Below are 27784 nucleotides of genomic sequence, written 5' to 3'. Positions count from 1 at the left end.
GACTCCCCAGCCAGTCTTCTTTCTTGAGGATGGAGGATAGTTATTCCAACCCTTTTCTGGTTCTTTTGCACCATTTAAAGAGTTTATAGGATGTGACCCATCTAAGAGTTCTACCCTATAAGCTCTGTTGTCTTTAAAAATTAAAGAAACACAGTTCCTAAGCCTCAAGTGAGGTGCGTATACTATTGTTGGTTGATAGCATTTAAAAATATAACAAGTATCATTTTAGGAGTTCCTACTGTAGTGCAATGGGTTAAAAAATCCAACTGCAATGGCCCAGGTTGCTGTGGAGGCGCAGGTTCCATCCTGGCCTGGTACATTGGGTTAAAGGATCCCACAGCTGTGGCTCAGATTCAGTCCCTGCCTGGGAAACTTCATGTGGCATGGGTGTGGTCATTAAAAAAAGTATCATTTAAATCATTTTCATATTTAAGTTGATAATTACCTTAACCTTTGTTTTTAATAATTTAAAAATCTTACACGTAGGATTATTTGCTTGCTTTTTGTACTTATATTTTGTGGTACCACCTAATAGACTTATTTATTCTTTGAGGTTTACCTATTTTTCGATATTAAAAAAATTTAAGTTGAAATTATAGCTCATAGATGGATATAAGAAATTTAAAATCAGTTCTGTTTCCTACATTTTTAGACTGCTTTTTGTGCTCTCAATTTTTGTGTCTTCTTATGAACCATGCAGTAGACATAGATTGAGAATTATATATGGAATAGTAGCACTTGAAGCCTTCCCTAAAACAGCTAGTTTACTTAAGAGCTTTTGCAGTGTCGGGTAGAAAAAACCAAGTCTCTTGTAAAATAATGAGTCTGTGATTAATTTAAAGTTTCACAAAACCTAGTAAACTCTGACTCACTCAGGAGTTAATATCAGCTTATTAACTAATTATATCCTTTCCTTTTCCCTTCTGCAGGCTTTTTTTTTTTTTTTAATCACTTTGCTGCTTGTTGAGGGAAAGTGAGAGGAAGTAAAATTCTCGTGGCGTTTCTTTCATTTCCTTCCTGACAAGTGTTATTTTAAATATTGATTTCTGCCTTTTAGTTAACTCTTAGTATATATAAGCAGTATGTCTTTGGATGAAATGTTCCCTTTTAAAATGAGTCCAGAAAATACAGGGAGGAGCAGTAACATGGTAGTATTCTAACTATGAAAATGTATTCTGTAAAAGCCTATTAAAAATCAATAGGGGAGCTCCCGTCGTGGCTCAGTGGTTAACAAACCCGACTAGTATCCATGAGGATGCGGGTTCGATCCCTGGCCTTGCTCAGTGGGTTAAGAATCTGGCGTTGCTGCAAGCTATGGCGTAGGTCACAAATGCAGCTCAGATCCCGTGTTGCTGTGGTGTAGGCCAGCACCTACAGCTCTGATTCGACCCTCTAGCCTGGGAACTTCCATATGCCATGGGTACAGCCCTAAAAAGACAAAAAGACAACAACGACAGCAACAAAAAAATCAATAGGAAAGTTCTGAAATCAAATTACAGTATAAATATCAGTAAGCATTTCTGTGTGTGTACATGTGCCTACATATTGGCCATTGAGGAACCATGGAAAAGGCCTAGAGAAGTTTTGAAAACCAGAGTCTAAACCCTGAATAGAAATGGACCTGAGTTCATCAGTAATGGAAAATAATTACGATTAGAAAATGTTTTCAAGATTTCTTAAAAATGAGTGTGTGCTTTTAGTACTGGTCACCGGTCCTACTCCAAAGCTTAAAGGCTTCATGAGCGTAACTTCATAGTGAATGAAGTTAAAGCTTCTGGAAGACAGGAGCCTGACCTCCCAAGAAATCCCAAGGATGTTTAGGATCTATCTTCTGTAGCTAGACCATAGTCCAAGAGCAGCTAACTAGGTCATCAGGTGTACAATCTCAGAAAACAGTCCCCTTTTTGTCCCCTAAAAAATTAGGTCAAAAGTCCAGGTACAGCTCTTACACGGATGACTGCCTGCTGTTACAAGGTAAAATTCTGCTCTTTCCACCTTTTTCCATGCAGCAAACCATGGCAAGGAATACTGAGAAAATTCCATTTGGTCTCCTAGTTACCCTCTGTGCCAAATATCCTAAAGAATTCTCTAAAAGGAATCCTGATCAAGATTCTGCTACCCAGGGAACTATATCCAGTCTCTTAGGATAGACCACGATGGAAGATAACATAAGAAAATGAATATATATTATATATATTTGTGTGTGTGTGTATATATATATATATATATATATATACATGTGCTTTATATGTATATAAATGACGGGTCACTTTGCTGTACAGCAGAAATTGGCACAATGTTGTAAATCAACCATAACTTTAAACATTTACATACATATATAAGAAAAGATTATGCTACCGTCTTCTCTCTACTCTTCATCTTAAGATTGGCAGACTCCAGGGAGAAAATGGGAACTGAAACATTAGCCACATGGCCACTTTTTCTTTATGTGATGGGCTGGTCTCAGATGATGCTTGATAGGATTATGATAGGATTGACATCTGGGTTTGTTGTTAGTGTTTACATTAACATATGGTCTGCTTTTAAATATTCCAAGTGAAAACCTTTCCCCAGTTTAAGATTCCATGTGTGGATAATTCAGGCTGAATTTTTCTCTTCTGCCTCATCTAGTCCATTAATCCCTGAATGTGCTTAGTAATTTTTTTCTTTCATAATATGAATTCCTCTGAACTTTTTTCACCTTTTTGAGCCATTGCAGGGCCTCCTTTCACAATATTTAGATCATTCTAAGTGTCCTGAATTACGATCCTTTTCTGAAAACATTTTAAAGTAACAGGAACTTAGCAGCCAGTATCTCTGCAAGAAATAAGAAACTTGAAAACTACTTCCTTTTGACACCATATTATTCGGTAGGGTATTTTGTTCAGATGAAATTTCCTACAAAGTTAAAGTTCATATTACTATAACGTTCCAAAATATTTGGTAAGTTTGCCTTTGGTGAAAATGGTCTACTTTATTATCCATTAGGCTAAAAATTTCATAAATCATTTTTGCTAACACTTATACCTCCTGTAACAGTTTTACTTATTTTTTTTTTCATATTTTTACCAATGCTGCCATTGATTTGTAGTTAACGGATATTAACTACAACTTCTATCTCTGAGACTATTAGAGTTGAGATAACTAGTAAACTTAGAAAATAAATACCAGAATTGTTTTCAGAATTCCACCATAAAAATTTAGAAATATAATTACTCAGCATATACTCTTGACCATTACATTTCAAGGTGAAGGTGAAGATAATTTTCAGTTATGAACTGTTTTTCACTTGGTAGTTTTTCTTTATTCCTATCCTTATTGCCTAAAAATTAATGTTTTGTATAATTACCATATTCTTAGCTGTACTGTATTCTTTGTGAACTATAGTTTCTATTCTAATTTCATATTAATTCTTTGAAATATGACATCAGACTTTCATGTGTTTTACATTAGTCCTTCATTCATTTGAATAAACTCCTAATGAGTATCCATTATGCAATTAGGTACCAATTATGCTAATAAAAATATCCTGGCAAATTATGCTGATATAAACTGTATACTTTTCAAAATGTTCAAAATAGCTTGTGATAAAATTGCCAAATCTGACCAAAATTTTAGAAAAATCAGAAATACCATGCTTCTTTCTGTAGGTCAAGTGAAACACAGCCTTAAATATAAGATTATGCATTCATGTCAAATGTATAATATTCATTTTCAACTAGTTCTAAATCTGTAATATTTCTCTAAACTATTTAATAATTAGTAGCATGTTGAGGCATCAGATGCCAAAGAATTGTTTTTAATAATTTACAGTTTTATTAATTTGTTGCCTTCATATATATACACACACATACACTTATGCATTTATATATGCATTATATTTATAAATACACATAAGTGTATATGCATATATCCTATTCAGATAAATATCAGGGTAACTGTTATATATATGCCTTATATATATTGTATATATATTAATGTACATACCTACATATACAGAGTAATTTCATTTAGAATCCTGCTCAAAAATCTTCTTTCACTTAAATTTTTTTAAAGATTTCCATAAATGTACATCATGATTTTCCTAAGTGGGGGGAACCAACAGTAAAAAGTAATTTTCTTGATTCCCCTTGTCAGAATATCTTCTACTTTAAACATGATGGTAAAATTATACTAAAAATGCATTTGTCAGGACTCGAAAGGCAGTGAGAGTGACTCAAGCTCAGAGGAAGAACGGAAAGTCACTACCCGAGTAATTCGCCGGCGCTTGATTATAAAGGTATCCTGTAGCCAGATCAGTATGGGGCACTGCTGTATTATTAGAAACTCCTTTCTTGTGGTTTTGAAAATGCAGCATGCTTGATAACTAAATGGCTCTGTATGTTTCTGCATTTTTGAAAACGTGTAAAAACTACCGCCAAAAGGAAAAACTCCTGTTGCATGGAAGTGAGTATTCTGTCTAGGCCTGTGTTTGACATATGGCAGTTATAATTTTACCTGAGAATTCTTGGCATTTGTAGCCTGCTTTTCTTGTGGAAGTGTTGTATGTATGAACAAAGATTTTATCTTGGTGAGAGAATAGTTCATATTAGAAGAAATGTTCAAGTGAAATCCCAAGGGCTATGATGAAGTAAGATAAAGAAGAAATGGAATGAATTAAAACGCCACCTTCTCAGCCTTAACACTTTCAAAATGAAAACTTCATTTTTCATCAATGACTAAGAATTGTGAGCTGTATACTGTATAGCCTGTGACATAATGTGACATTATGTGACATAATGCAAAGCAAGCAAAAACTTCTGAAATAGGTTTCTAACTTTACTAACATACAGAAAACCAGTCTGTATTTTCAAGTAGAGGAAGCAACTCTTCCTGGAAGTGTAAAAAAAAAAAAAAAAAGTAATTCTACCCTGTTAGAGCACAGTTGAATACCTTGAATAAATCTTGATTTCTCCCACAAAGGCCTTTTGATGCACTGACCTTATGCATGGGAGGTCCTGCAGTCTGCTGCTTGTCTTCATTACTCTGTCTTTAGAGAGCTCTTTCTTGATGTTAGAATAATTGAGTGCAGAGAACTAGGAAGCCGTTTTCAATACCCAGGCCTTTGAATGTGGTCCAAATAACTTGAGGCTCCTTGGTTGGCAACTCTGAAGAGAAAGAAAGGAAAGGAAATACCTACTTAAAACCATTTATCAAACTCACCCATTTCCAAGGTGTCAAGAGACCCAACAGGGAGTCAGAGAAGTGGGCTTAGATGTCCCAAACTTCTTAATCCTGCTGCTTGTACTTTTCAGTAGACCAGATGAAAGAAGAGAAGAAAATCCACCAAATCCGCTCTAGTGTAGTTTTTCTCAGACTCCGGAAACATTAGAGAAGAAAATAAGTCCTGTCTAAATCTTAAATTACCCACAAATCAACCTTAAGCTCAAGAGGTAACTACCCAAAAAAGTATGAATCACTTCTTTGAAAATTCCACATGGGCACACAAATATCTAGCATATTTGCAACCATTCAACCTCCTATCTATCACGTCCTTGTAATCTGTCCCCTCCCACACATTCCTGAGATTAGGGGGAAGAAATAACTAATTTGCTTTTTCTGAACATATTAAAGCCATGCTCTGTTCAGGCTTTGTTAGTCCCTTAAGTAGTGTCTTCATGAAATAATATTTTAAAGTGAAACACCTAGAAAAAGCACACCAGCCATATTGTCTTGTCACTTGCTGTTGATGCTTGACAAGTGACATAGTCGTGTTGCATCCAGATTCGCCTCATCTCTTTATAACAGCTGCCCATTGTAGAAGTTGACTCTTCTATCTATGACAGAAGAAAATAAACAATCCTACAAGAAAAAAAGTGGGGAAAGGGTAGAGAAGTTGTAGTCTGGAGAATAGTACAATAAAACAATGGGATTATCAACTGCCCTGTCCTGCTCCAAGTCAGTGAGGGTTATTTCTTTGGGTCTCCTAGAATTCTAGACATGCATTAGCAAGTTAGCTTTTAAGTAACTTTGTTAGAATGAGTTATTTATATAGTTAATCTTCATATATAATTAATTATATATTGTAACATTCTAATTAAAAGCTTAAGTTTAAAAGACTGAAACAAACGATGATGTTACAGGCTTCATGAAATAGAGGGGACTGTGTTCTCCCAAAATCTCCACTTCTTGAAGTCAGCGTAACTTAAAGGAGGTTGAGTGGAATCATCAGAGAATGGGTTTTATATGTGGGAGGGAGGAGGGCACTTGTATAAACAACGGAATCACTTAAGCTTTGAGAAATGTCTTTGACGTGTGACAAAGAATGATAATTATAATTGGAAGCCATAGGTATAACAAAAAAATCTGTAAATTACACATGTAGAAATTTTTCTGGTTAATATTTTTTCTGTTTAATTCAGATTTGGGGGGCAGTTGAAAAAGATCACACTGCTGTTGCTTTTTCTCTTTATATAAAGAGCTTGAGGAATTCCTATTGTGGCTCAGCAGGTTAAGAACCCCATTAGTATCCACAAAGATGTGGGTTTGATCCCTACTCTCGCTCAGTGGGTTAAGGATCTGACATTCCAACAGACTGCAACGGAAGTCATAGATGAGGCTCAGATCCAGCATGGCTGTGGCATAAACTGGCAGCTGCAGCTCCTATTTGACCCCTAGCCTGGGAACTTCCATATGCTGCAGATATGGCCCTAGAAAGAAAAAATAATAAAGAGCAACACTACACAGTAAATATGACTGGGATCCATCTCTGTCCAAAAAAACCAAAATGAGAATGTTAGGACCTAGAGGGGTCACTGAGACTAAAATGACTTCTTTTCCTGGATGGCAAAACCAAGGATTGCAGATCAATTGATATACCCAAATCTCGCAGCTGGACAGTGGCAGGTCTGGGACCAGAACCTAACCCCTGGGCCTCCAGTGAGATGCCTTCTACCAGCTTTTCCACAATACTGTCTTCCTTCTCTCCCAGAACAAGTTAAAAAGGAATAACCTTTTCTAGACTAACTTGGGCACTTGGCTGTTCAGACTTTTCTAGTGGCAGAGAAGACGACCATCTTTCCTGGAAGCTACTAGATGGGGCTGGAATGCTGGGAATTTGACCTTCATGGAGGTGATCCAACCTTGGACTGAACCAGCATATTTGTACTGTTTGCCATAGTAAATAGTGCCCTAGGCACAGAGACTCTTAGAGCTGGAAACCATCTGGGGCTTATTCTGCTCTTCCCAGAGGGAGCTCTGGCCAGGACGTGTCAATGGAAGCGGTAGCTGTGTTAAAGATTCTACATCCACAAGGGTCGGCAAATCTACCTTTGTAGCCCTTCAATTTGTATAATAAATGGAGCCAAAGTATAATGATTTTCCTCTTTAAGTTCATATGTGGACTTACTCATTTTGCTATAAGGTTCTTTATATTTTTACATAGAATATATTTAAGTCCCTAAGAAATGAGTCAAATTAACAAGCCCTCCCACTTATTTGGTTCTTTTTAAAATTTTATAAGTATATTTACTTATTTCTATGTAATATGTTAATATCACAGTGGTTTCAAATGCTTGGAAGCAGTTTAAGTAAATTGACCAGTCCCTGTGCACTTCTTTACATTATTTGCTTCGCAAATTCAGTGATTACAAAGATAAATTTAAACCAACTCAAACTATTGTGAAGTTTGATATGATTCAAATAACTGAATTTTTACTCTATGGTCCAACTATATTTTTATTTCTATGTTTGAGTTTTTTCCCCTTTCAAAATAAGAGTTTATACGTATGTTTGCCACCCATCAAAAATATAAAAAGTTCAATCTATCAGATCCACTTCCCAGAAATAACCATTATTCTTAAGCTTCAGATTGTTTTATTCATATATAACAATATGTATGTATATGCATATGCTATGAACATATATAATGCATTCTCAGCAAGTGGGTTTCTCAGAATACAAAAATGGGTTCTACTATACACATTGCTTAGTAATTTGCTAAGTTTATATATATATATAAACTTAGCAAATATACACACACACTCCCTTTTTTGGAACTCTAGTTTTAATGTTGTGTATGTTTCATGTTGTTATTTTTTCATTTTATTCATGGAGAGAGGAGTAAAAATTATAAAATGCTTCCAGCAGGGGTCCAAAGAAAAGTACAGTTAGTCTTCATTAAGGTGGCCACCAAGGATGCTACTGTGACACCATTTGTGCTGGAAATTTCCTTTGAAATTAGAAAGGAAAAAAAGTATAGGGAGGTGTCGCAAAAAATAATGCCATCACCAAGACTGGGGGGGATTTTATTCAAGTACAAATGTTTTCAAGAACTTTAGCAACTAATTAGAGATTATTTTCTCTCATTAAAATAAAGCCCCCCCCCCGCCAAGCCTCTCCTTGGGAACACCTGGTCTCTACTGCATTTGACAGAAAGATGGATACATTTTTTTTAATTTATTCTGTGACTCCTTACTAACTTTCCTTTCTATCTAATCAACTATTATCTAATCCATTCCCTCAATTTAGTGGGTTTCCACATAACCATACAATTTATTTTGACCTTATTAAAGCACTAGTTGATTATATTTAGTGCCCACTTAAGATTAAGAGAAGCCTTTTTACCCTTAATTATAAACAGTATAAATTTTCAGTAGAACACCATGAAAATACCTATATACCAAGCAGATCTCAGCAACCTATGTGGCTTTTTATTTATAAGTAGGGCTTTGTTTTTTTCTAAGGCTATTAATATAAATCAGTATACTTAAATATATTCATTATGTTTATAAATATACCAACTTCACATTTCTTTCAGGGACTGGCTGAAAATTAACTGGCATCAAAGGGTCAATTTATATCCAATTGGATGCTATTTTACTGGATTTTCCTGGGATCCTTGATTTGTCTCAATACTCAAAAAGCTGGACACATTCAAGATTTAGCTTAAACATATTTCACTTACTCAGGTTTAAACTACAGTGAGACCTTTCATGACCTTTTTTTGGCTTTTCTGCTATCGTTCAGCCTTTACTTTTAAAATAAAATGAAGTTAGTTTTTCCCCAACTATAGGAAACATAACACTCCCATAAGAACTTGTTGCAGATTTTAGTGCATTCAAGCAGGAGACCTCTGCCTTTTTCCACTTTCCTTCCCTCTCTTAATTGTGCTGATTGAAATTAATTATAAGCAAGGTTCAAGGTGAACTAAACAAACATGAGCAACAAGGAACATTGTGTTTTATTTTCACCCACCTCTATATCACAGTGAGAAAAAATGAGTCAAATGTCCCATCCATGACCTATGAGCCCATAGTCTATAAAGGATTAAGTCACTCTGGAAAAAAAAAAAAAAAAAAGAATGAAAACAGAATGTTGTTAGCCAAACAAGGTAGTGCTTTAGCCTCTCCTCTGTTATTTTAAACCAGAACTGCCTTCCTCTGGTTGTGACATAGAACCGTGGTAGAATTTTCTCACCCGTGGCTGGCCCTGACAAATTAACAGGGCTACCACCTTTTCCATGATAGTAACACTGAAAGAGAACCCTGGCCCTCCCAGAAATGCAGCTTTCTTCTTCATAATTTGCCATTTTTCCTAAAAACAAATAAAAAAAACCCACTGGTGCATGATAACTAGATAACTACAGTACATGGTACTTTAGCATAATCCAGGCCACCACTTCACCAAGCTTGACTAAGTCAGTGGACCCCTAGAATAGGTCTGCACTTAAGGTGTTTATTCCTGTCCCCCCCAAAACTGCAAGACAGACCAACCTAAAGTTGCCAACAGTTTAGAAAGTTATGTATTACAAATGCAGTCCTAATTCTGCTCTCTGTTTTTTCTTATACTGTCATAGAGCTAATAGATATTCAGACACCATCTAAACCAACTGAGCTGCCTATTAGCAGAAAATAGAAGGCCACCTTGGCAAGTCAAGAATTTATTCCTTTTTTTTTTTTTTTTAACTCACCAGAGGAAGCTCTTTAACAGTTTCCCCTTCTAAATCAGGGCATAGTCACTCACTGAAAGATGGCGTCTTACATTCCTTTAGTAATGAATCAGTTATCACATAAGACTCCTTCACCTGAAAATAATATTCTGAAACTATTTCATCAGACATAATTATTCTTCTTTAGGGCATATGAAAGGCTCAGTCTAAAAAAAAAAACTTAAGATTTTCTCCCTAACCTGAACTTTTCTCATAGTATTTAAAAAAAAAAAAAAAAAAAAAAAAAAGATACATATATTAGGAGTCCCCATTGTGGCTTAGAAGGTTAAGGACCTAGCATTGTTTGTGAGGATGCGGGTTTGATCCCTGGCCTCACTCAGTGGATCAAGAATCTGGCATTGCCATAAGCTGTGGCATAGGCCTCATCTGCAGCTCTGATTTGACCCCTAGCCCCTGGGGTAAATATATGTACATAAGTATGTGTTATGCTTAGTGAAGGAATTTTTAAATAAAACAAAGGATGATAAATACAATACCCCAGCTGAGGTGCTGTCTTAAGTTAGACAGAATGCAATCCAGCAAAATGAAAGATTTGTTAGGACCAATGAAGAAACATTACTCAAATTGAAATGATCTAATTAGAGTTCTAATAGTTGGCTAAATATTTTTTTCAACAAATGAAACCTTTCTGTTTATCAGTATATAACTGCAATCTATAATTACCTATTTTCAGATTCTTCCTCCTTGGGGTCTGTGTCTAGCTGTCATTCTTGTACCAACCTGAGGTTTAATGCTTTGAATGTTGCTTACTGCTAACTAACCATCAGTGGAGTCTGCCTTTTCCCCTTGCCTGTAGAATGTATACCTACCTCTCTTTTCTAAAATTCCATAGAGCATGTGTGTGGAGTGGTGTGGGGTTCTCTCCATCAAGCATATTGCTCATCTCTGCCACATCCTTTAGGGCGAGGAAGCAAAACACATTCCTGGTGAATCTGTCACAGAGGAACAGTTTACTGATGAAGAAGGCAACCTCGTCACCAGAAAAGTAATCATCATTGGGATTTCATGCTGCTTTGAGGGTTTAGCTTTTCTACTCTTTGTGGGCTGTGGTGTCACCTCTTGAAATAGAAGACAGGAAAATCTCTACTTTTCACTATTGCTCCCTACAGATCACTCGGAAGGTATTAAGACGAATTGTTATCCCTCAAGAGAGAAAACACGATGACATGGTAATGGAGGGGGACTGTCAGAAAGAACGTAGATTCACAAAAGCTTTGTGAACTCTAGACTATGCTCCTAACAGGCTGGCATCTGCAGTGTGGCAGCTTGAAGCATTTGCAGCTGTTGACATCTTGTGCATTTGATCAGGGTCCAAGAAAAAGACTCTTATTCCTGATGTTCTTTAACATTATATACTTTACTATCTTTAGAGTTTTCAGAGATCATTTCATTTATGGGAGAGAAAATAAAAACCCTCTACCACCACCAAACCCCTCAGTAGTGCCTCACCCCACCCCTACCCCAGCTCCTGCCTAGAATCCAGATGGAGAGCACTTGTTTCCAGCAAAGGCACAGAGTTTAATCAAAAGTTAAAATGATGAAAAGCTTGGCTCAAGATCCTTACATCACATCTATACATTTTCTCTTTCCAATATATTCGATAGGGAAGTATGAATTCCTCCATCCTAGCTAAGAAGGACTCTCCTCTTTGGGTTAATAACAGCCTGTTCCCAATGTGCCAGTTATCTCCCAGACTTCAAGCAATATTACAAAGCCACAGTCATCAAGACAGTGTGGTTTTGGTACCAAAACGGGCAGACCGACCAATGGAACAGAATAGAGAACCCAGAAATAAACCCAGACACCTATGGTCAATTAATCTTTGACAAGGGAGGCAAGAACGTAAAATGGGAAAAAGAAAGTCTATTCAGCAAGCATTGCTGGGAAACCTGGACAGCTGCATGCAAAACAATGAAATTAGAACACACCCTCACACCATGCACAAAAATAAATCCAATGTGCCAGTTAAAGAACCAAACTCATAACTGAGCAGTGTAACTCAGCAAGTGAATCTCTATCTCCCACAGAAAACATCTCTGATTATTTTTTATTTCTTCTTTTTTCAGACCTCTATCCTTTCCATTTAAAAAATAGAAATGTCAGTTCTTGTTGTGGCTCAGCAAGTTAAGGTTAAGCAGGTTGTCTCTCTGAAGATGCAGCTTCCATCCCTAGCCTTGCTCAGTGGTTTAAGGATCTGGTGTTGCTGTGGCTGTGGTGTAGGCCAGCAGCTGCAGCTCCACTTAGACCCGTGGCCCACAAACTTCCATGTGCCACAGGTGGGGCCATAAAAAAAAAGAGAGAGAGAGAGAGACTGTCAATACCCTGCATTCACATAAGAAGAAAGTAAACTGAAAATTTCTCAGGACTAAATCAGAAAATTGGAAAGGCTACTACTCTGTTTTCCATTATAAATAGGATAAAAGCTGAGTACTTGCAGCTGCTTTGCTCTCAGAAAAGTGTGTCATTGGTGCTTGGTGAAGCGAGGTCTTGTGTTATGGAAAACGGATGCCTGCTTGGTCTGGCTAAGAGAAGGGGCTTGGTGTTTCCACAAATTAAAAAAGAAAGTCTCTCAGCTCAACAGCATTTCCATGGTGCTTAGTTGGTGTTTGGTGCTTAGGTGTAAGTTATAACTCACTAATATGTTTTATGATTGGGGTTTGAGTGCCTTGAGAGCTTTAGTAATGATTTCTTCTAGCTCTAAGGGAAATGGACAAGCTGTTCAGCTGTTTGCTTAATCACTAACCTACTGAATTACTGTGAAGTTCAATAATGTTGTATTCCTCCTGACCGGATTCTCTAGCTTGCCTTGATGCTAAGCTCCGTGGTGAAGGCAAATAGATTGTGTGTATTTTGGGACGTGACATGACAAAGTGCTTTAAACTGTGTTTCACTTATCCTAATCCAGCCTCAAGGGACCAGGACAGAAACCGCTTTGTAGTGAAAATCCTGTAACCATGAGATCTTAACGTGTGCATTCCTTTTAAAGCAGGGAGAAGGTTACAAGGTGAAGACAAAGAAAGAAATCCGACACGTGGAAAAGAAGAGCCACTCCTAACAGTAAACGGTCAATCACAGTGGTAAGTGCACTCCTATAAACTGGAATAGGATGTAATTTCCTGGGCAGCATCTCATTTCGCCAAATTCCTAATTCCAATCTGCTTCTTTGAATATCCAATATGCGGTTGTTGGAGTTATTTTTATGTGTGCATGCAGACACCCACCAAAACTGTGGAATCTAGCTCACAGTCCATAACACTTCTCTTCACAAATTAGGAATTTAAATGCAAATGATGTTTTGCAGAAGCAAATGTAAACAGTGATCTTTGAGTTGCCCTTAAGAGCAAAGTCTCAGGATGAAATGCAGGAGCATTATACAATCTAACAGGGAGACTATTTGGCAACAAATAGTTTGTACAGATGTACTCAGGGATTTGTCTTGACCCAGCTTTTCACCATGTTAGCAGAACAGCCTCTGAGGATGTAATACTGGTTGAAATGCACTGGTTGCCAAGTTTCAATGAAATGACTGAAATCCCTATATATTCCTTCACGTATTCTGTATAAACCAATGCAGATTAAACAGGTTAAAGGCACACCTGTGTTTTCTAAGGTAAAATGCGAGGGGGCTTTCTTTAAAGTTGTCTCAACTTTTCTTCACGGCGAAAGATGTTTTTTTCCTTTAATACTGTTTTCTGAACTTCATGCTCTTTTTCTCTACAACAGCTACGATTAGAAAGCCCGTTTGGGGCAAAAAAACAGATAGAGCTTTGAAAATCTCTCTGTAAGTCTGTGAGAAACAGCAGGGTGATTTCTTTAGGGCTGTTCACCAATAGTTGTCTTTGCGCCATTGGTCAAAGTAATAAAAAGCAAGAAGATCCTGGTTTTCACTTTCAGTTGCCAGAGTCCCGGTATTTGGAGTGTTGGGGTAGGAACAGAAATCTCGTAGTCTCAATGCCCCACATTTGTACATGAGGGAACTGTAACTAAGGCCCAAAAAATTCTTAATCCCTCCTCCAAAAAAAAAAAAAAAAAAAAAGTAACTTCTTTATTTAGTCACTTAAAGATTCCTCTCACTTCCTCTCTGGAGGGTCTCTCCAGACGCACTGGGAATGGTTAGTGAACAGCACAAGCAATGCCCTTGCCCTCACTGACCTTGCTAGTCAATCATTTCAGAATTTAAAGGTATTGAGAAAACCACTAAGAATGGCAGGGTGCTCCGGAAATAACAGGATTTGCTGTGCTGTACAGACTCTTCCAGTGATTCAAATATACGCCTCAGTTAATTCTCACAGCCAGCCCTCTTGGAGAGGTGCCTCAAACATGCTCGTTTAACAGACCCCAAATTGCCCAAAGTCTCGTAAATAAAAAGTGGTCAAAATAGGCTACAAACCCAAACAGGTTGCCTCCAGAGCCCACATTCTCAGTCATGTTAACTGGAGACTAGACCTGGGTCTGAGGAGACAGGGAAGGTTTCCCTGAAAAAATAATGTCGGAGCTGAGTTTTGAAGGATGACTAGGACTCAGCTGGATAAGGGGTAGGAAATTTGGAGGTGGCTTTCTAGGCACAGGCAGTAGCATCCTATAAAGGCCAGGAGTGAGAAGAAGCTAGAAAGGAGGAATTATGAGCAGGCATGGGAGTCCTGCCATTGTGTCTGGAAAGGTAGGAAGGATCAGCATATTCAGGCCTCATAAGCATCCTTACACTAAACGTTTACGTTCCGCATCATTTGCTCTAGATGCCGCAGAATGATCTGGACGTGGCATAATGGATGAGCAGAAAACTTGTTCAGCTTATTGCAGAGGTGGCTGGGGCAGTGAAGATACTAAAAGGGAGGCCGAATCAAGAGATAGTGACATGAATTGCTTTTTATCAGATGACAAGGGTGAGAGCTGAGAAAATTAAGGACGACATCAGTAAGGCAATATCTAAAATAAACCCACCCATTATGCCTGTGTTACAACTGAACCTGGCGGAGGATGTAAATACAGGGTTTTTTTTTAATTGAGGTGTGGTTGATTTACAACATTATATTCATTTCAGATGTACAGCATAGTGATTCAAAATTCTTATAGATCATTCCCCATTTAAAGTTATTATAAAATGTTGGAGTTCCCATCATGGCTCAGCAGAAATGAATCTGACTGGTATCCATGAGGATGCAGATTCGATTCCTGGCCTTGATCAGTGGGTTAAGGATCTGGCATAAGCTGGCGTCTGCAGCTCTGATTCGACCCCGAGCCTGGGAACCTCCATATGCCATGGGTGCTGCTCTGAAAAGACTAAATAAATAAATATAGTAATTATAAAATGCTGGCTATATTTCCCTGTGCTGTACAGTACAACCTTATAGTTTGATACATCGTAGTTTGTTCCTCTAAATTCCCTACCACTTGCCAGTCTCCCATCCCTCTCCCCATTGATAACCACGAGTTTGTTCTCTAAATCTGAGTCTGTTTCTGTTCTATTCATTTTAGAGTCCACATATAAGTAACAACAATAGTATTTGTATTTCTCTGACTTATTTCACTAATACCCTCTAGGTTCATCCATGTGTAGCAAATGGCATAATTTCATTTTTTTTTAATGGCTGAATCATATTCCATTGTCTGTGTGTGTATGCTTATACAGCTTCCTTATCCATTCATCTACTGATGAACACTTAGGTTGCTTCCATATCTTGGTTATTATAATGTAAGTAATGCTGGTACGAACATTGGGGTACATGAATCTTTTCAAATTAGTGTTTTCATTTTCTTTGGATATATACCCAGGAGTGGAACTGCTGGATCATGTGGTAATTTCATTTTTAGTTTTTTTGAGGAACCTCCATACTGTTTCCCATAGTGGCTGCACCAATTTACATTCCCACCAACAGTGTATTGGGGTTCCCTTTTTTCCACATCCTTGCCAATACTTGTTATTTGTAGTCTTTTTGAGGATAACAGTTCTGACAGGTATGAGGTGATAGCTCATTGTGGTTTTGATTTGCATTTCCATGATGATTAATGATGTTGAGCATCTTTTCATGTCTCTGTTGGCTATGTGTGTGTCTGTTGGCTATGTGTATGTCTTCTTGGAAAAACATCTATTCAGGTCTTCTGTCCATTTTTCAGTCAAGTTGTTCATTTGATTGATTGAGTTATATGGGCTGTTTATATGTTGGATATTAACCCTTAATATGCTATATCATGTGCATATATTTTCTCCCATTCAGTAAGTTGCCTTTTTTTGTTTTATTGGTGGTTTCCTTTTCTCTGCAAAAAGCTTTTAAGTTTAATTAGGTCCCATTTGTTTATTTTTGCTATTGTTTCCTATGGCTTAGGAGACAGATCCAAAAAATATTGCTATAATTTATGTCAGAGTGTTCTGTCCATGTTTTCTTCTAGGATTTTTATGGTTTCCAGTCTTACTTTTAGGTATTTATAATCTACTTTTAGTTTATTTGGGTATATGATGTGAGAAATAAAAATTTCATTCTTTTATATGTACCCATCCAGTTTGCCCAGCACTTTCTACTGAAAAGACCGTCTTTTCTCCATTGTACATTCTTGCCTGCTTTGTCATAGATTAATTGACCATAAGCCTGTAGGTTTATTTCTAGACTCTATTGTGTTCCATTGATCTATGTGTCTGTTTGTGCCAGTACCATAATGTTTTGATGACTGTAGCTTTGTAATTTAGTCTGAAGTCAGCATGATACCTCCAACTCTATTCTTCTTTCTCAAGACTTTGTTTATATGACAGATTAATAAAGCACTAAGCATGAGTTTGCAGTCTTAAATTCCCCTATTTTGGCAATTCTGAGTGATGAAATGAAATCAGAAGAGGGTTCAGTCTACTTTAGGGATGCTTCTAAAAGTTGAGCAACTTGTTTAGTCAGAAATTCAGACTCTGGGTGGGAAAGAACCAAAAAGATACCAACACCAGCTAAATCATTTTTCTACAGTAACATATACCTAATATCAATAAATAAGTGACACCAAAAAAGATATGACAGGGCTGTGCTTCCAGGGTCCTCTTCTAGAGTGAATTAATACAGAAATAACTTGCTCACTAGATGTACAAGAGATTTTAAAAGGATAAATAATCCACTTTATAAAGCAGTTGGCAGGCCCTTGGCTCCCCAGCCATAGGGGAGCCAGAAGCAACAAAAGCACCCCTGCTTGCCAGGGGCAGCACTTTATCTAAGGCTAAAGGGTTGACTCATTTCATTCATTCCTTCTGAAAGTATTTGACCTTCTATCCAGTTTAGAGTGAAAAAGACTAGATACACTGTGGCAAATGAAACCTCCATGGCCCCTGCATCTTCTGGATCTCTCAGCCTGCAAGGGGGAAAAAGATGGGACGTGTATTATTTAAGGGCTAAAAATAGGAAGTCCAAGATCCAGTGGATGAAAATGTGGGAACACATTTAGACTTGGGGATCGGAGAAAGGTTCTCTGAAGTCATAACATTTAGTCTAAGACCTCAGAGGTGGTGCCAGCCATGAAAAGAAGTGGGAAAAGGATAACTCCAGAAAGGGTCCACATGTACAAGGGCCCTAAGGTGGGAAAAGGTCTAACACTTTTGAGGAAATGAAAGACCGGTACCCCAGAGCCTGATAAGCTAGGGGCGGGGGGTGAGGTGGGCCCATGATGAAGTGAGAAATGCACCGTCATAGGCAAGAATATGGGATTTGGATTTCATTCTACAAGAATTTGAAGGCTTCCAAAGATTTTAAGCAAGAGCTTGACCTACTGTATTTTTTTAAACACACACCAGCTATGTAAACAGGACTGGAGGGAAAGCAAGAATAAACTGAAACTGACAAGGTAGGACGTTATTGCCATAGTCCAAATAAGCCACAGTGGTGGCAGGGCCAGGATCTGGGCAGCAGTTTTAGGAAAATCGACAGTATCGATGTATTAGCTTGGGGGCAGGATGGAGAAGAAGGGTTGAGTCAAGAATGATGCCCAGGTTTCAGGCCTAAGCATGTGGGGGGTGGGGAAAGGAACAGAATGGGTTTTAAGAAGAATATTCAAGCATTCAGACTTTGGTTGATACCCAAGTCTGGAGCTCTGAGGGAAGGCTGGGCCTGGGCATACAAAAATGTGAGCATTGTCACTAAAGAAGTGAGTACTGAATACCAGAGAAAGGGAACACCAGAGAACAGATGTGACTACCTTGGGAGAGAGTTAAAGTGAGCCAAGAAAGGGCTCAGGATTGAGCCTCAAGGAACATTCTGAAGAGGAAGAGCTTTAAAACCTTGCCTCTGACCTCCTCCTTCAGATGAGCTGATAAGCGTCTGTAAATAAGAGACTGTGCGCCTTTAGAGCCCCTTTACTTCTTAGTGTGTGACACACACGTGCCGGTGTTGGGGTGCAGTGTTTAAGACATTACCATAAACTTCTACCACTTGATTTGAGGGCACATAACTACAGTCTCGTCCAAGGAGCAAACATAATCATATGTAACACAAATCAAAATCTCTAACTATATAATAAGATCTATAACTACAATAAAAGGTATAAACAAAATGCTAGAAGAATCCACCAGAAGATGTAATAAACGCCAACAGAGGAGATCTTGCAAAGCTTCTTAGAAGTGCACATTTGAAGTGGCTTTTGAAGAAGGAGTAGGATTTAAGACCAGGCAGTGTGATGGTGTGTGCTCTGCGTCTCCTTTATCCTGGAGATGGTAGGCTGCCACTGGGAGCATTGTGGTAGGAGAGTAATAGGATCGGTGGTGATTAGGTAACCCTAGTGGTAGGAGCTGGAGTTAGTGGTCAGGAGAGCTGGAAGACACGTACCCAGTTCTGAGACACGGAGGAGGGCCTGAACCGGGGCAGAGACAATGGAAAGGAGAGGGCAGATGGAAGAACATTTTACAAATATGACAAGCAGATTGATTCTATAGAAGGAGTGAGGGTTGCAGGTCTGTGTGTCATTACTAACAGAACATAGAACCTAAGATGACAAAAAATTACGGATTGAAGTAGCCTGGTTGATGAAGTAGGTCAAACTGCAGTGTCCTCCGTGTGTGTCGAGGAAGAGAAATCTGGGCTGAAGAGCCTAGTGTGGTCATCTTTGGTATAGAAGTGGCCTGAGTGAATGTAAATCACGAGTTTACCAGCTGTGTAAGCTTGGCCAAATTATGTCACTTTTGTGCCTTTATTTCCTTGTGATGGTTAGGATAAGAGTAGCGCATCTCACAGAGTTGCTAGAATTGAATGAGTTCATCCATGTAAATCACTTAAAACAGTGGCTGGCAAGCCCATAGTAAGCATTCAGTAAATTCAGCTATTATTAGCAGTGTTAAGACAGGGCCAGTTGGGTGTGAGGGATAAATTAGGAGGTTGGGATTAACATGTACACACTACTATAAATAAAACAGAACAACAAGGACCTACTGTACAGCACAGGGAACTCTATGTATATTTTGTAATAACTCAAAATGGGAAAAAATCTGAAGAAGAATATGTGTGTGTGTGTATCACTGAATCACTTTGCTGTACTCTTGAAACTAACACAACATTATAAATTAACTATATTTCTACATTTTAAGTGATATAAATTTAACAAAAAGAGAGAGAGGTGAGGAGAAGGGGCCAAGAATGGCAGGTGGAAGATCCAGGAGGCCCGTGGATGGAGCAGCCCTGCTGGAAGAGGGCAATGGGGGACGTCAGAACAGCGACGTCAGTGAAATCCTCTGCATGTCACATCGGATTACACTTCAGAACACTTTCAATCATTTCCTACCACCTGTTTCTCACAGTAGCACTGGGAAATTAGTAAAATACGTCTTCTCTTTCCTCTTCACTAAGGAAAGAGAATGAAATGCCTGGGGCTGAATGTAGTTAACAACAGGTCTGGATTTTAACCCAGACCTCCTGATTCTGCTTCCAGGACGTCAGAACTATGGCCTGAATGTCTTCACTCCAAATTCAGGACCCTGCCCTTCAGAATACTGTCCAGAAGTCATCTGGAGTAGATAACATTTTTACGTAGTATTTTTCACTTTTCTAACCCTTTAAAAAATCCCCAGCTAACCAAAAGCCTTGGCTTCAAGTAAAGGTGCAGGGGTCCAGAGCCAGGTAGCATGACTTCCAGTTCTAGCTCCACCATGTAATAAGTGTGCCACCAGTGTAATCGCTTGCTGGCTCTATTTCCTTATTTGTAAAATGGAAGAAATAGTCCCTCGTTGTTACCAGGATTAAATGAGCTAAACCGCCTTAGAACGTTACCTGGCACATCATAAACATTTAATAATAATAATATTCTTAGTTGTAATAAATTAACTTTACAACTTTATGAGTGTTATATTTTTCTTCCACTGCCAAAATGTAAATCAGTACTTGCCCAGTAATTACTTTTTTTTCTTTTTTAACTGGTCCTGTAACCTCAGGTTTTTTTTGTTGTTGTTGTTGTTGTTTTTTTTAATCACAAGTCACAAGTTTAAACAAACTCAAAAAAAAAAAAAAAACAAACAAACAAAAAAAACCCTCCCACTTATTGGTATTAGTTAAAGAACAAATCTCCATAAACTGGGACTTTTAAGTCACACAGTAGTTTGTTGTGATTACATAAAGTAATTAGAATGACTGCTTAGGAAAAAATGTTCTTAGCCTCATGATCCCTAAGGAGAGAGAGAGAAAAAAAGAGGAGAGAAAGGAAAGAGAGAGGTGGGTTAGGAAGACAAGAACTAGAATAACAGGTTCTCTTGGGCTACAGGGAAGACACAGCAGAAAAGGCTTTCCTTAGGGCCTAACAGAGCTAAGTCTTTAAAAATGAGTAAGGGTTTGCCTGCAAAGGGAGATCTCATGAGGGAAGAGAGCTTATTACACTTTCAAGGAGATGGCACTTGAAAAAAACTCGAAGGGTAAAGAGGAGTTAGAGATAAATGAAGATTAAAGAAAGGGATTATAGGTGGATTATCAAGTCATGAGCAAAGAAAAGGATTTATTTTTTGTTTTATTTTTTTAGGGCCGCAGCCGAGGCATATGGAGGTTCCCAGGCTAGGGGTCATCCGAACTATAGCCGCTGGCCTACACCACAGCCACAGCAACACAGGATCCAAGTCATATCTGTGACCTACACCACAGCTCACAGCAATGCCAGATCCTTAACCCACTGAGCAAGGCCAAGGATCAAACCGGCATCCTCATGGATGCTAATCAAATTCGTTTCTGCTGAGCCACGACAGGAACTCCAAGAATAGGAGAGATTTATAAAGTGGAACTAACTCCCAGCTTTTTAAACTATCACCCACATTATACCCATATACAATGGGCATAATAGGTTTTTTAAAATTATAGAAACAGATCCACCATTTTTATAAAGATAATGTTCACTTGGACTGATGTGCTAAGAGAAAGACCTTTGTTCTTACTCCAAGAACCTAGATTGGTTTTTGGAAGATGAAGCAAAACAAAAACAAAATTCAACTAGGTTGTAGTGACAATTGCACATCTATATATGTTTCCTAATAATTAGCAAACTATAGGAGTTCCCTGGTGGCCTAGCCATTAAAGATCTTGCATTGTCACTGTTGTGACACAGGCTAAATCCCTGGCCCAAGAATTTCTGCATGCTGCTAGTGTAGCCAAGAAAAAAATTTATCAAACTATATATTTACAATAGATGAATTGTAAGGTGTATAAATCACATTATCAGTTAAGCTGTCAAAGGGATGGGGTTTCAATTAGAAAAACTTGCTGAGAATTCTCCCTAAGAAAACAGGAGTTCCTGTCGTGGCACAGTGGAAACAAATCTGACTAGGAACCATGAGGTTGCGGGTTCTACCCCTGGCCTCGCTCAGTGGGTTAAGGGTCCAGCGTTGCCATGAGCTGTGGTGTAGGTCGCAGATGCGGTTCAGATCTGGCATTGCTGTGGCTGTGGCGTAGGCCGGCAGGTACAGCTCCAATTAGACTCGTAGCCTGGGAACCTCCATGTGCCGTGGGTGCGGCCCTAAAAAAAGACAAACAAATAAATAATTCTCCCTAAGAAAACAAAGTGAGATCACTGAGGTAACATTATCATAGGACCATCTAAGAAGCCTGGTGCCTGGAAGATTAGGAATAGATGGTAAAAATAGAAGTGAGAAAATCCCAATCTTCTTACTCTGATTTACACGCTTTCTGGGACATGGTCTGCCCAAATGATCACTTTCCTTCTCTGGAAGAGTCATAGGAGTGGGCCAGGTGTTGAAATCACCCCAGAAGGAATGGATACTTTGACATTCTTGGCTCCTAGCATTAGTGATCTGGGGCAGGGAGGTCAGTAGCACCTTTAATACAAAAAAGGAAGGCAGAACCACAGTGGAACAGACAGAGAAAGTGTTGTACTAACATGTTGACAGAAGCCAAGGTATCTTGAGTGAGATCTATCTAAAGGGAAAGAAATTTGTTGGGGATAAGTAAACTTCAAGGTCACTGGGAACTTGAGGCCCCAACAGAAGCAGAATTCTAAAGGTTCTCCTAGACTGGCAAAAACAGTCTGTTGCATATGTGTGAGTGAACAGGGGTTGTTGCCAAAATGAACTTTGCCTTACCTTCTCTATAGGGGCTCCGCCTAGTTTTCAGGCAGGCATTCAGGCCTGTCACCTTTGCATACTGAACAACGAGGAAGGAGCATATGGAGGAAGAACTGTTTTATGGAGGAGGAGTTCCTACTAAGCACAGTACTGCACAAGAGTATGAAAACCTCTGGCAAAGGATATTAATTTACTTTGACATGTGAAGACGGGCTGTACAAACACTGATAGTTTATGCAAGTATTATCCAGTAAGACAAGATGTGCTTAATGGAGCCTCCATAAAAAAGCTCAAATAAAATTAATTTACCCTGTCATGACTGATGCAAGGCAGGAGAAGGAAAAGCATTCTTTTGCAGGAGAAGGGAAGGTATTTTGTAGAAGATAGGCTTTCATTTGAATTTGCATGTGGAAAAGCAATTTCATAGTCATGAAGTAATGGCACTGTTCTCCCTTTTCGAAAGATTGGTTGTATTTTGCGCGCTGCATGTTATAAAAAATGCAGACCTCACTGAGATACTCTCTGCTGATTCCATATGCCTGACCCTGTGAGCCCACAAAAAACCCAGACATTTTGATGGAAATCTCAAAGGGCACCTCTGTCAGCCTCTTCATTTGACAGCTAAGACTCAGGCCCCGAGGTCTATAAATGGCTTTTCCCAGTACCTGAGTGAATTACCAGAGTACCAGAGAGAGAACAAGATGAGGGCGTTTCTGACTTAATCTCTGAGACCACAAATAGAGCAAACAATGTTCTGTGGAGGGCACAGGATCACCCAGAGAAGGTCTCTGCCTTCAAAGAGCTTCCTGGTGGAGTTCCCATCATGGCTCAGTGGTTAACGAACCCAACTAGCATCCATGAGGACTCAGGTTTGATCCCTGGCCTTGCTTAGCAGGTTAAAGATCCAGCGTTGCCGTGAGCTGTGGTGTAGGTTACAGGCGTGGCTCGGATTCCGAGTTGCTGTGGCTGCGGTGTAAGCCGGCAGCTACAGCTCCAATTTAACCCCTAGCCTGGGAACCTCCATATGCCGCAGGTGTGGCCCTAAGAAAGACAAAAAAAAAAAAAAGAGCTCCCTGGTACATCTCAGGCCTTGTTCCCCGAGGCATCTGACAAAGAGTTTCTTTCAGAAGCATGTTAAACCCCCCCATCAGGAAGTAGAGAGGGGGGGCATTCTCTCAGGCTTTTCTGTGGAATGGCAAGACTTGAGCAAGTTGATGTTTTAAAAAAATAAAGAAAGAAAGGAAAGGGGAAAAAAGAAAGCTAAACTCACTACCTATTATTTCTCTTTCTACAGGATCATGTGTTATTACTGCCAGTATTGAGAAATTCATGGAAGATAAGTCAGCAGGAAGTAAAAATTTACAGAGGAGGGTGTGTGTGTTTGCTGCTTCCACACATTAATGGCATGATTTTTTTTTTTATGCAAAAAGAAAACAGAAAACGAAAACCGCCCACATTTTAATTTAGCATGAGCCAATTTACAGAGCATGGAAATTCACTTTCATTCCCAGGACTGGCACGTGTGCAATTAGCAATGCAGTGTATATACAAGAAGCCATGCTGTTAACAGTTTCTCTCAAGTAATTTGGTGTCATTTACAAAAAGGAAGAAATTCCTGCCGCCAGAAGGGACAGAAGGACATGGAATGAACACATCATGGAGAAACACTAAAATTACTAAATCCACAACAGCTCGCCTTATTTTTCTTGGACCCAAACTGTCAGGGTATAAACACTATTTGTTTCTTTTTTAAAAACATCTATAGTTTTGCTGTAAATAATAACACTGTATAAATTCTAACAGAAAAAAAATAGAATAAATGTCCATAAGGCACTGCCTCTTAGAACACAAACAGAATATTGCAAATGCATTTAACATAATAGGGGTCTCAAGTGACTTCGCCCTAGGAGAGGAAGGAGGGGCTATGGGGGGAGGGGGTCTTCACTGATTCTTGTATATTAGCAATTATAATGTTTGTATATGCAAAACTGCTAGCTTGATTTTAAAAAAGAAAATCTTTAAAATCTGCTGCAAATTTAAATAATTCCCCAAATGAGGAATTCTGTAGTTCTGTGAAAAAAAATTTTTTCTTCAGAATACTAATATTTTGATGCATGTGTATCACCTTATTTTGATTAAATCTTTTCCAATTTTGCAAACACTACAGTATCCTGCAACACAGAAGATTTTATCTGTAAACACAAAGCCCTTCATCTAATATTTGTTGCTATTGCCAATTTTTCAATGAAATGACCTAAAAATGAAAAAAAAATTAACCTAAACAGTAGTTGCTTTAGGGGGAGGGGGGTGCTGTTAGTGCTTAAAAGGGGAGTAATGCTTGCCGCTTTAGAGGTGGATGGTGCTCGTAAGAGGCCCCAGCAAGGGGTGCTTTCAATGGACTGAACAGAAATTCTTAGCTAGTAGAATGGCAGCACGCTGTAAAATTATTACTGTATCGTGTACTGGCTCTAAGATGTAGACACCTTTCAGTAAGCCAATCATTTGTAACCATTCTAGCAGTGTCATATTAGGTTAATAAGGCTGCTATGTTTTAAAGGGCATTTTTATTTGGGTTTTGGTGAAATTCTTTAATTTCTTGATTATATTCATATAAAATCAGCATTCATTGACACATCGCTCTAATGACATATGTATGAAAAAAACCATACACTGGATGACCTAGTCGATTATTTAAGCATAAAATAAATTGTGTTCAACTCTTCACTGATTTGTGCTCTACAGTGTCCTTGTGTTCTCTGGCAAAAGGTCATTGTCTTAACTCCTCATCACCTGGCCGCAGCCATCCTCTTTGCCTGTCCCTTTCCTGCCTCTCTGGGCACTAAAGAGATCATCCCTAATGGTCAGTGCAGCCGTACCAACTCCTAACTTAACACAAATTCTGTGCATGTCATGGAGAAGCCAAAAATTAAAGCTTAACTCACAAATGACTTCTGTCCACATCTGGTTTGAGGTGCTCCCCCTGACCCCCCCAAAAGTGGTGAACTGGAGCTCCAACAGCTGGCCAGAAGTCGTAAAAGAGCACCTCTAGCAACCACCCAGCCTGCAGTTGCCTGTAGCCCAGGAAGCAACTTTTTTCTTTAATGGACATGCACTGTCAATGCTTGTTAAATTGGGAGATGGCACATAATAACCCAAATGTCTAACTTATCTTGAAAAGTAATATGTACAGGCCTCATTTCCAGAAAGCAACACCTGCGGCCAGGTGTGTGGTCCCCAGGCACCACAGTCCCAGCCCCACCAAATAAGAACACCAAGTGAGTGCTCTGACCAGCCCAGGAAGTACTGGAGTTTGTAACTGGACAGTATATGATCAGCTCAGCAGGGGCAAAGACCATGGTTGTTTTCATTTTTATTCTAGCCCCGAGCCTGGCAAATAGAAGGGAGGGTGGTGGCAACTATCATCATTGTCATTGACATTGGAATGCTCACCATATGCCCGACTCTGTTCTGAGTCCTTTGCATTTATTAACTCACTTAGTCCTCATAAGCACTTTAGGAGGTAGATACGGTCTTTGATAGTAATAGTCCCTGAGTAAATATTAAGTGGGTGCTTAGAGCCATTCAGAAATGTCGCAGAGTGCCTGTCATTGAAGATTATTGCCAAATGGGATGAGGTGTTCCCAAGCAGGTGTCGATACCAATGCAGAACACCTATGTAGGGAATCTACGCTGAATAGAGATGGAGCTGGCCTGCATTTCCATGGTACTCCCAATAAATGGATATTTACTTGGTGCCCTTACCCCTCCATCAAAATCATCTTATGATGAGCAAACTGAGATACCTGATTTTTTAATTTTTATCTTTTTTTTTTTCTTTTTCATGGCTGCATCCACAGCATATGAAAGTTCCCAGGCAAGGAAGTGAATCCAAGCCACAGCTGTGACCTGAGCCGCTACAGATGGATTCTTAACCCACTGCGCCACAGTGGGAACTCCTGAAAGTTTGGTGTTTTTATTTATTTATTTATTTTTTTAAGAACTTGCCCCAGGAGTTCCTGTTGTAGCACAGCAGAAACAAATCCGACTAGGAACCATGAGGTTGCGGGTTCGATCCCTGGCCTCGCTCAGTGGGTAAAGGATCCAGCATTGCCGTGAGTTGTGGTGTAGGTTGCAAATATGGCTCAGATTCCTTGTTGCTCTGGCTCTGGCACAGGCTGGCAGCTGTAGCTCTGATTTGACCCCTAGCCTGGAAACCTCCATATGCCAGGGGTAAGTCCCTAAAAAGACAAAAGACAAAAAAAAAAAAAAAAAAAACTTGCCCCAAAAACTTTTTCTGTAAAACCAGAGTCAGAATCCAGGTATCAGGAGTTCCTATCATAGCTCAAGGGTTAACAAACTTGAATGGTATCCATGAGGATTCAGGTTCGATCCCTGGCCTTGCTCAATAGGTTGATCCGGTGTTGCCCTGAGCTGTAGTGTAGGTTGCAGACATGGCTCAGATCCCACGTTGCTGTGGCTGTGGCATAGGCCAGCAGCTACAACTCTGATTCAACCTGTAGCCTGGGAACTTGCATATGCTGCCAGTGCAGCCCTAAAAAGAAAAAAAGACCAAAAAAAAAAAAAAAAAAAAAAAAAGAATCCAGGTATCCTCTCTTCCCATCTAAGTGTTACGAATTTCTGATTCACAGTCCTTGATACAAACTCAATGAAGTGTACTTGTCTGGGTACTAAATGGTCATTATGTTTATGTATCTGAAATTTTGACTTTAGGGACATGTTATGAGCTAAACTTCAGGTCAAGCAAAAGTACATGAATTTATTCAAAAAGAGAAGTATCCAAAGTAGGACAGTCAAGATTTTATTTACATCTATATGTGTATATGTACATATTTATATATGTATGCATGGAATAGGGACATATGTTATATATTCCTAATACAGTCTTCAGCCTGCTGGCTTATAAAAATGTATTTTAGCTTTTCCTTGATTTACACTGCTATAAAAGAAAATGATCTGTGATAGACTCCTGATATATTTGCTGTGTTTTTTTCAATTTTATATTCCTACCAAATTCCTGAGTTTGTTAAATTAAAATGTATCATCATTATTATATTGCCAAGTTATGGCAATATACTGTGCATGGTTATTTCATCATTTCTAAGAGGAATCTACTTCTACAAAACACTAAGTAGCCAGCCTTCTATTAATAACTTCTGCCTTGGCATCCTGATCTTCTACCATGTTCATTTTTGTATCGTCTTGGGGCCCCATCAAGACATGTTTTTCTCCATGGCAAATAAACAAACAAATTTATTTGCTAGCCT

At 38.8% G+C, this 27784-nt stretch overlaps 1 protein-coding gene and 1 long non-coding RNA gene across 56 annotated transcripts in view; one reads left to right on the top strand and one right to left on the bottom strand.

The window, feature by feature from the left end:
• ANK3 (ankyrin 3) overlaps positions 1–25227 on the top strand; it is a 777589-nt gene extending 752362 nt beyond the window's left edge. For 26 of the 53 annotated variants that reach the window (XM_084992823.1, XM_084992818.1, XM_084992866.1 and 23 more), the window contains 2 exons: positions 12975–13065; positions 23794–25223. In XM_084992823.1, coding sequence (XP_084848949.1) covers positions 12975–13043 — 69 coding nt within the window. In that variant the 3' untranslated portion in view covers positions 13044–13065; positions 23794–25223. 53 annotated transcript variants of the gene reach the window in all.
• Positions 1–27784, bottom strand: part of LOC110256850 (uncharacterized) — an 88774-nt gene that overhangs the window by 2108 nt on the left and 58882 nt on the right. The window contains exons 1-4 of one of the 3 annotated variants that reach the window (XR_014827965.1): positions 10798–10920; positions 9235–9316; positions 5685–5841; positions 3794–5147 (exon numbers count right to left, since the gene is read on the bottom strand). This is a non-coding gene — a long non-coding RNA (uncharacterized LOC110256850). Of the gene's footprint in view, positions 1–3793; positions 5148–5684; positions 5842–9234; positions 9317–10797; positions 10921–27784 lie in introns of those variants that run through there. The other 2 variants (XR_014827964.1, XR_014827966.1) reach the window with 2 other exon arrangements.

The sequence above is a fragment of the Sus scrofa genome, chromosome 14, assembly GCF_054392235.1.
Source record: "Sus scrofa isolate SSC_HxYL_T2T_F1_AM1 chromosome 14, Sscrofa_HxYL_maternal_Yorkshire_Landrace_v2.0, whole genome shotgun sequence".
NCBI classification, from domain to species: Eukaryota; Metazoa; Chordata; class Mammalia; order Artiodactyla; family Suidae; genus Sus; species Sus scrofa.
The sequence above is the reverse complement of the archived record's forward strand: the minus strand, read 5'-3'. Positions and strand labels throughout refer to the sequence as shown.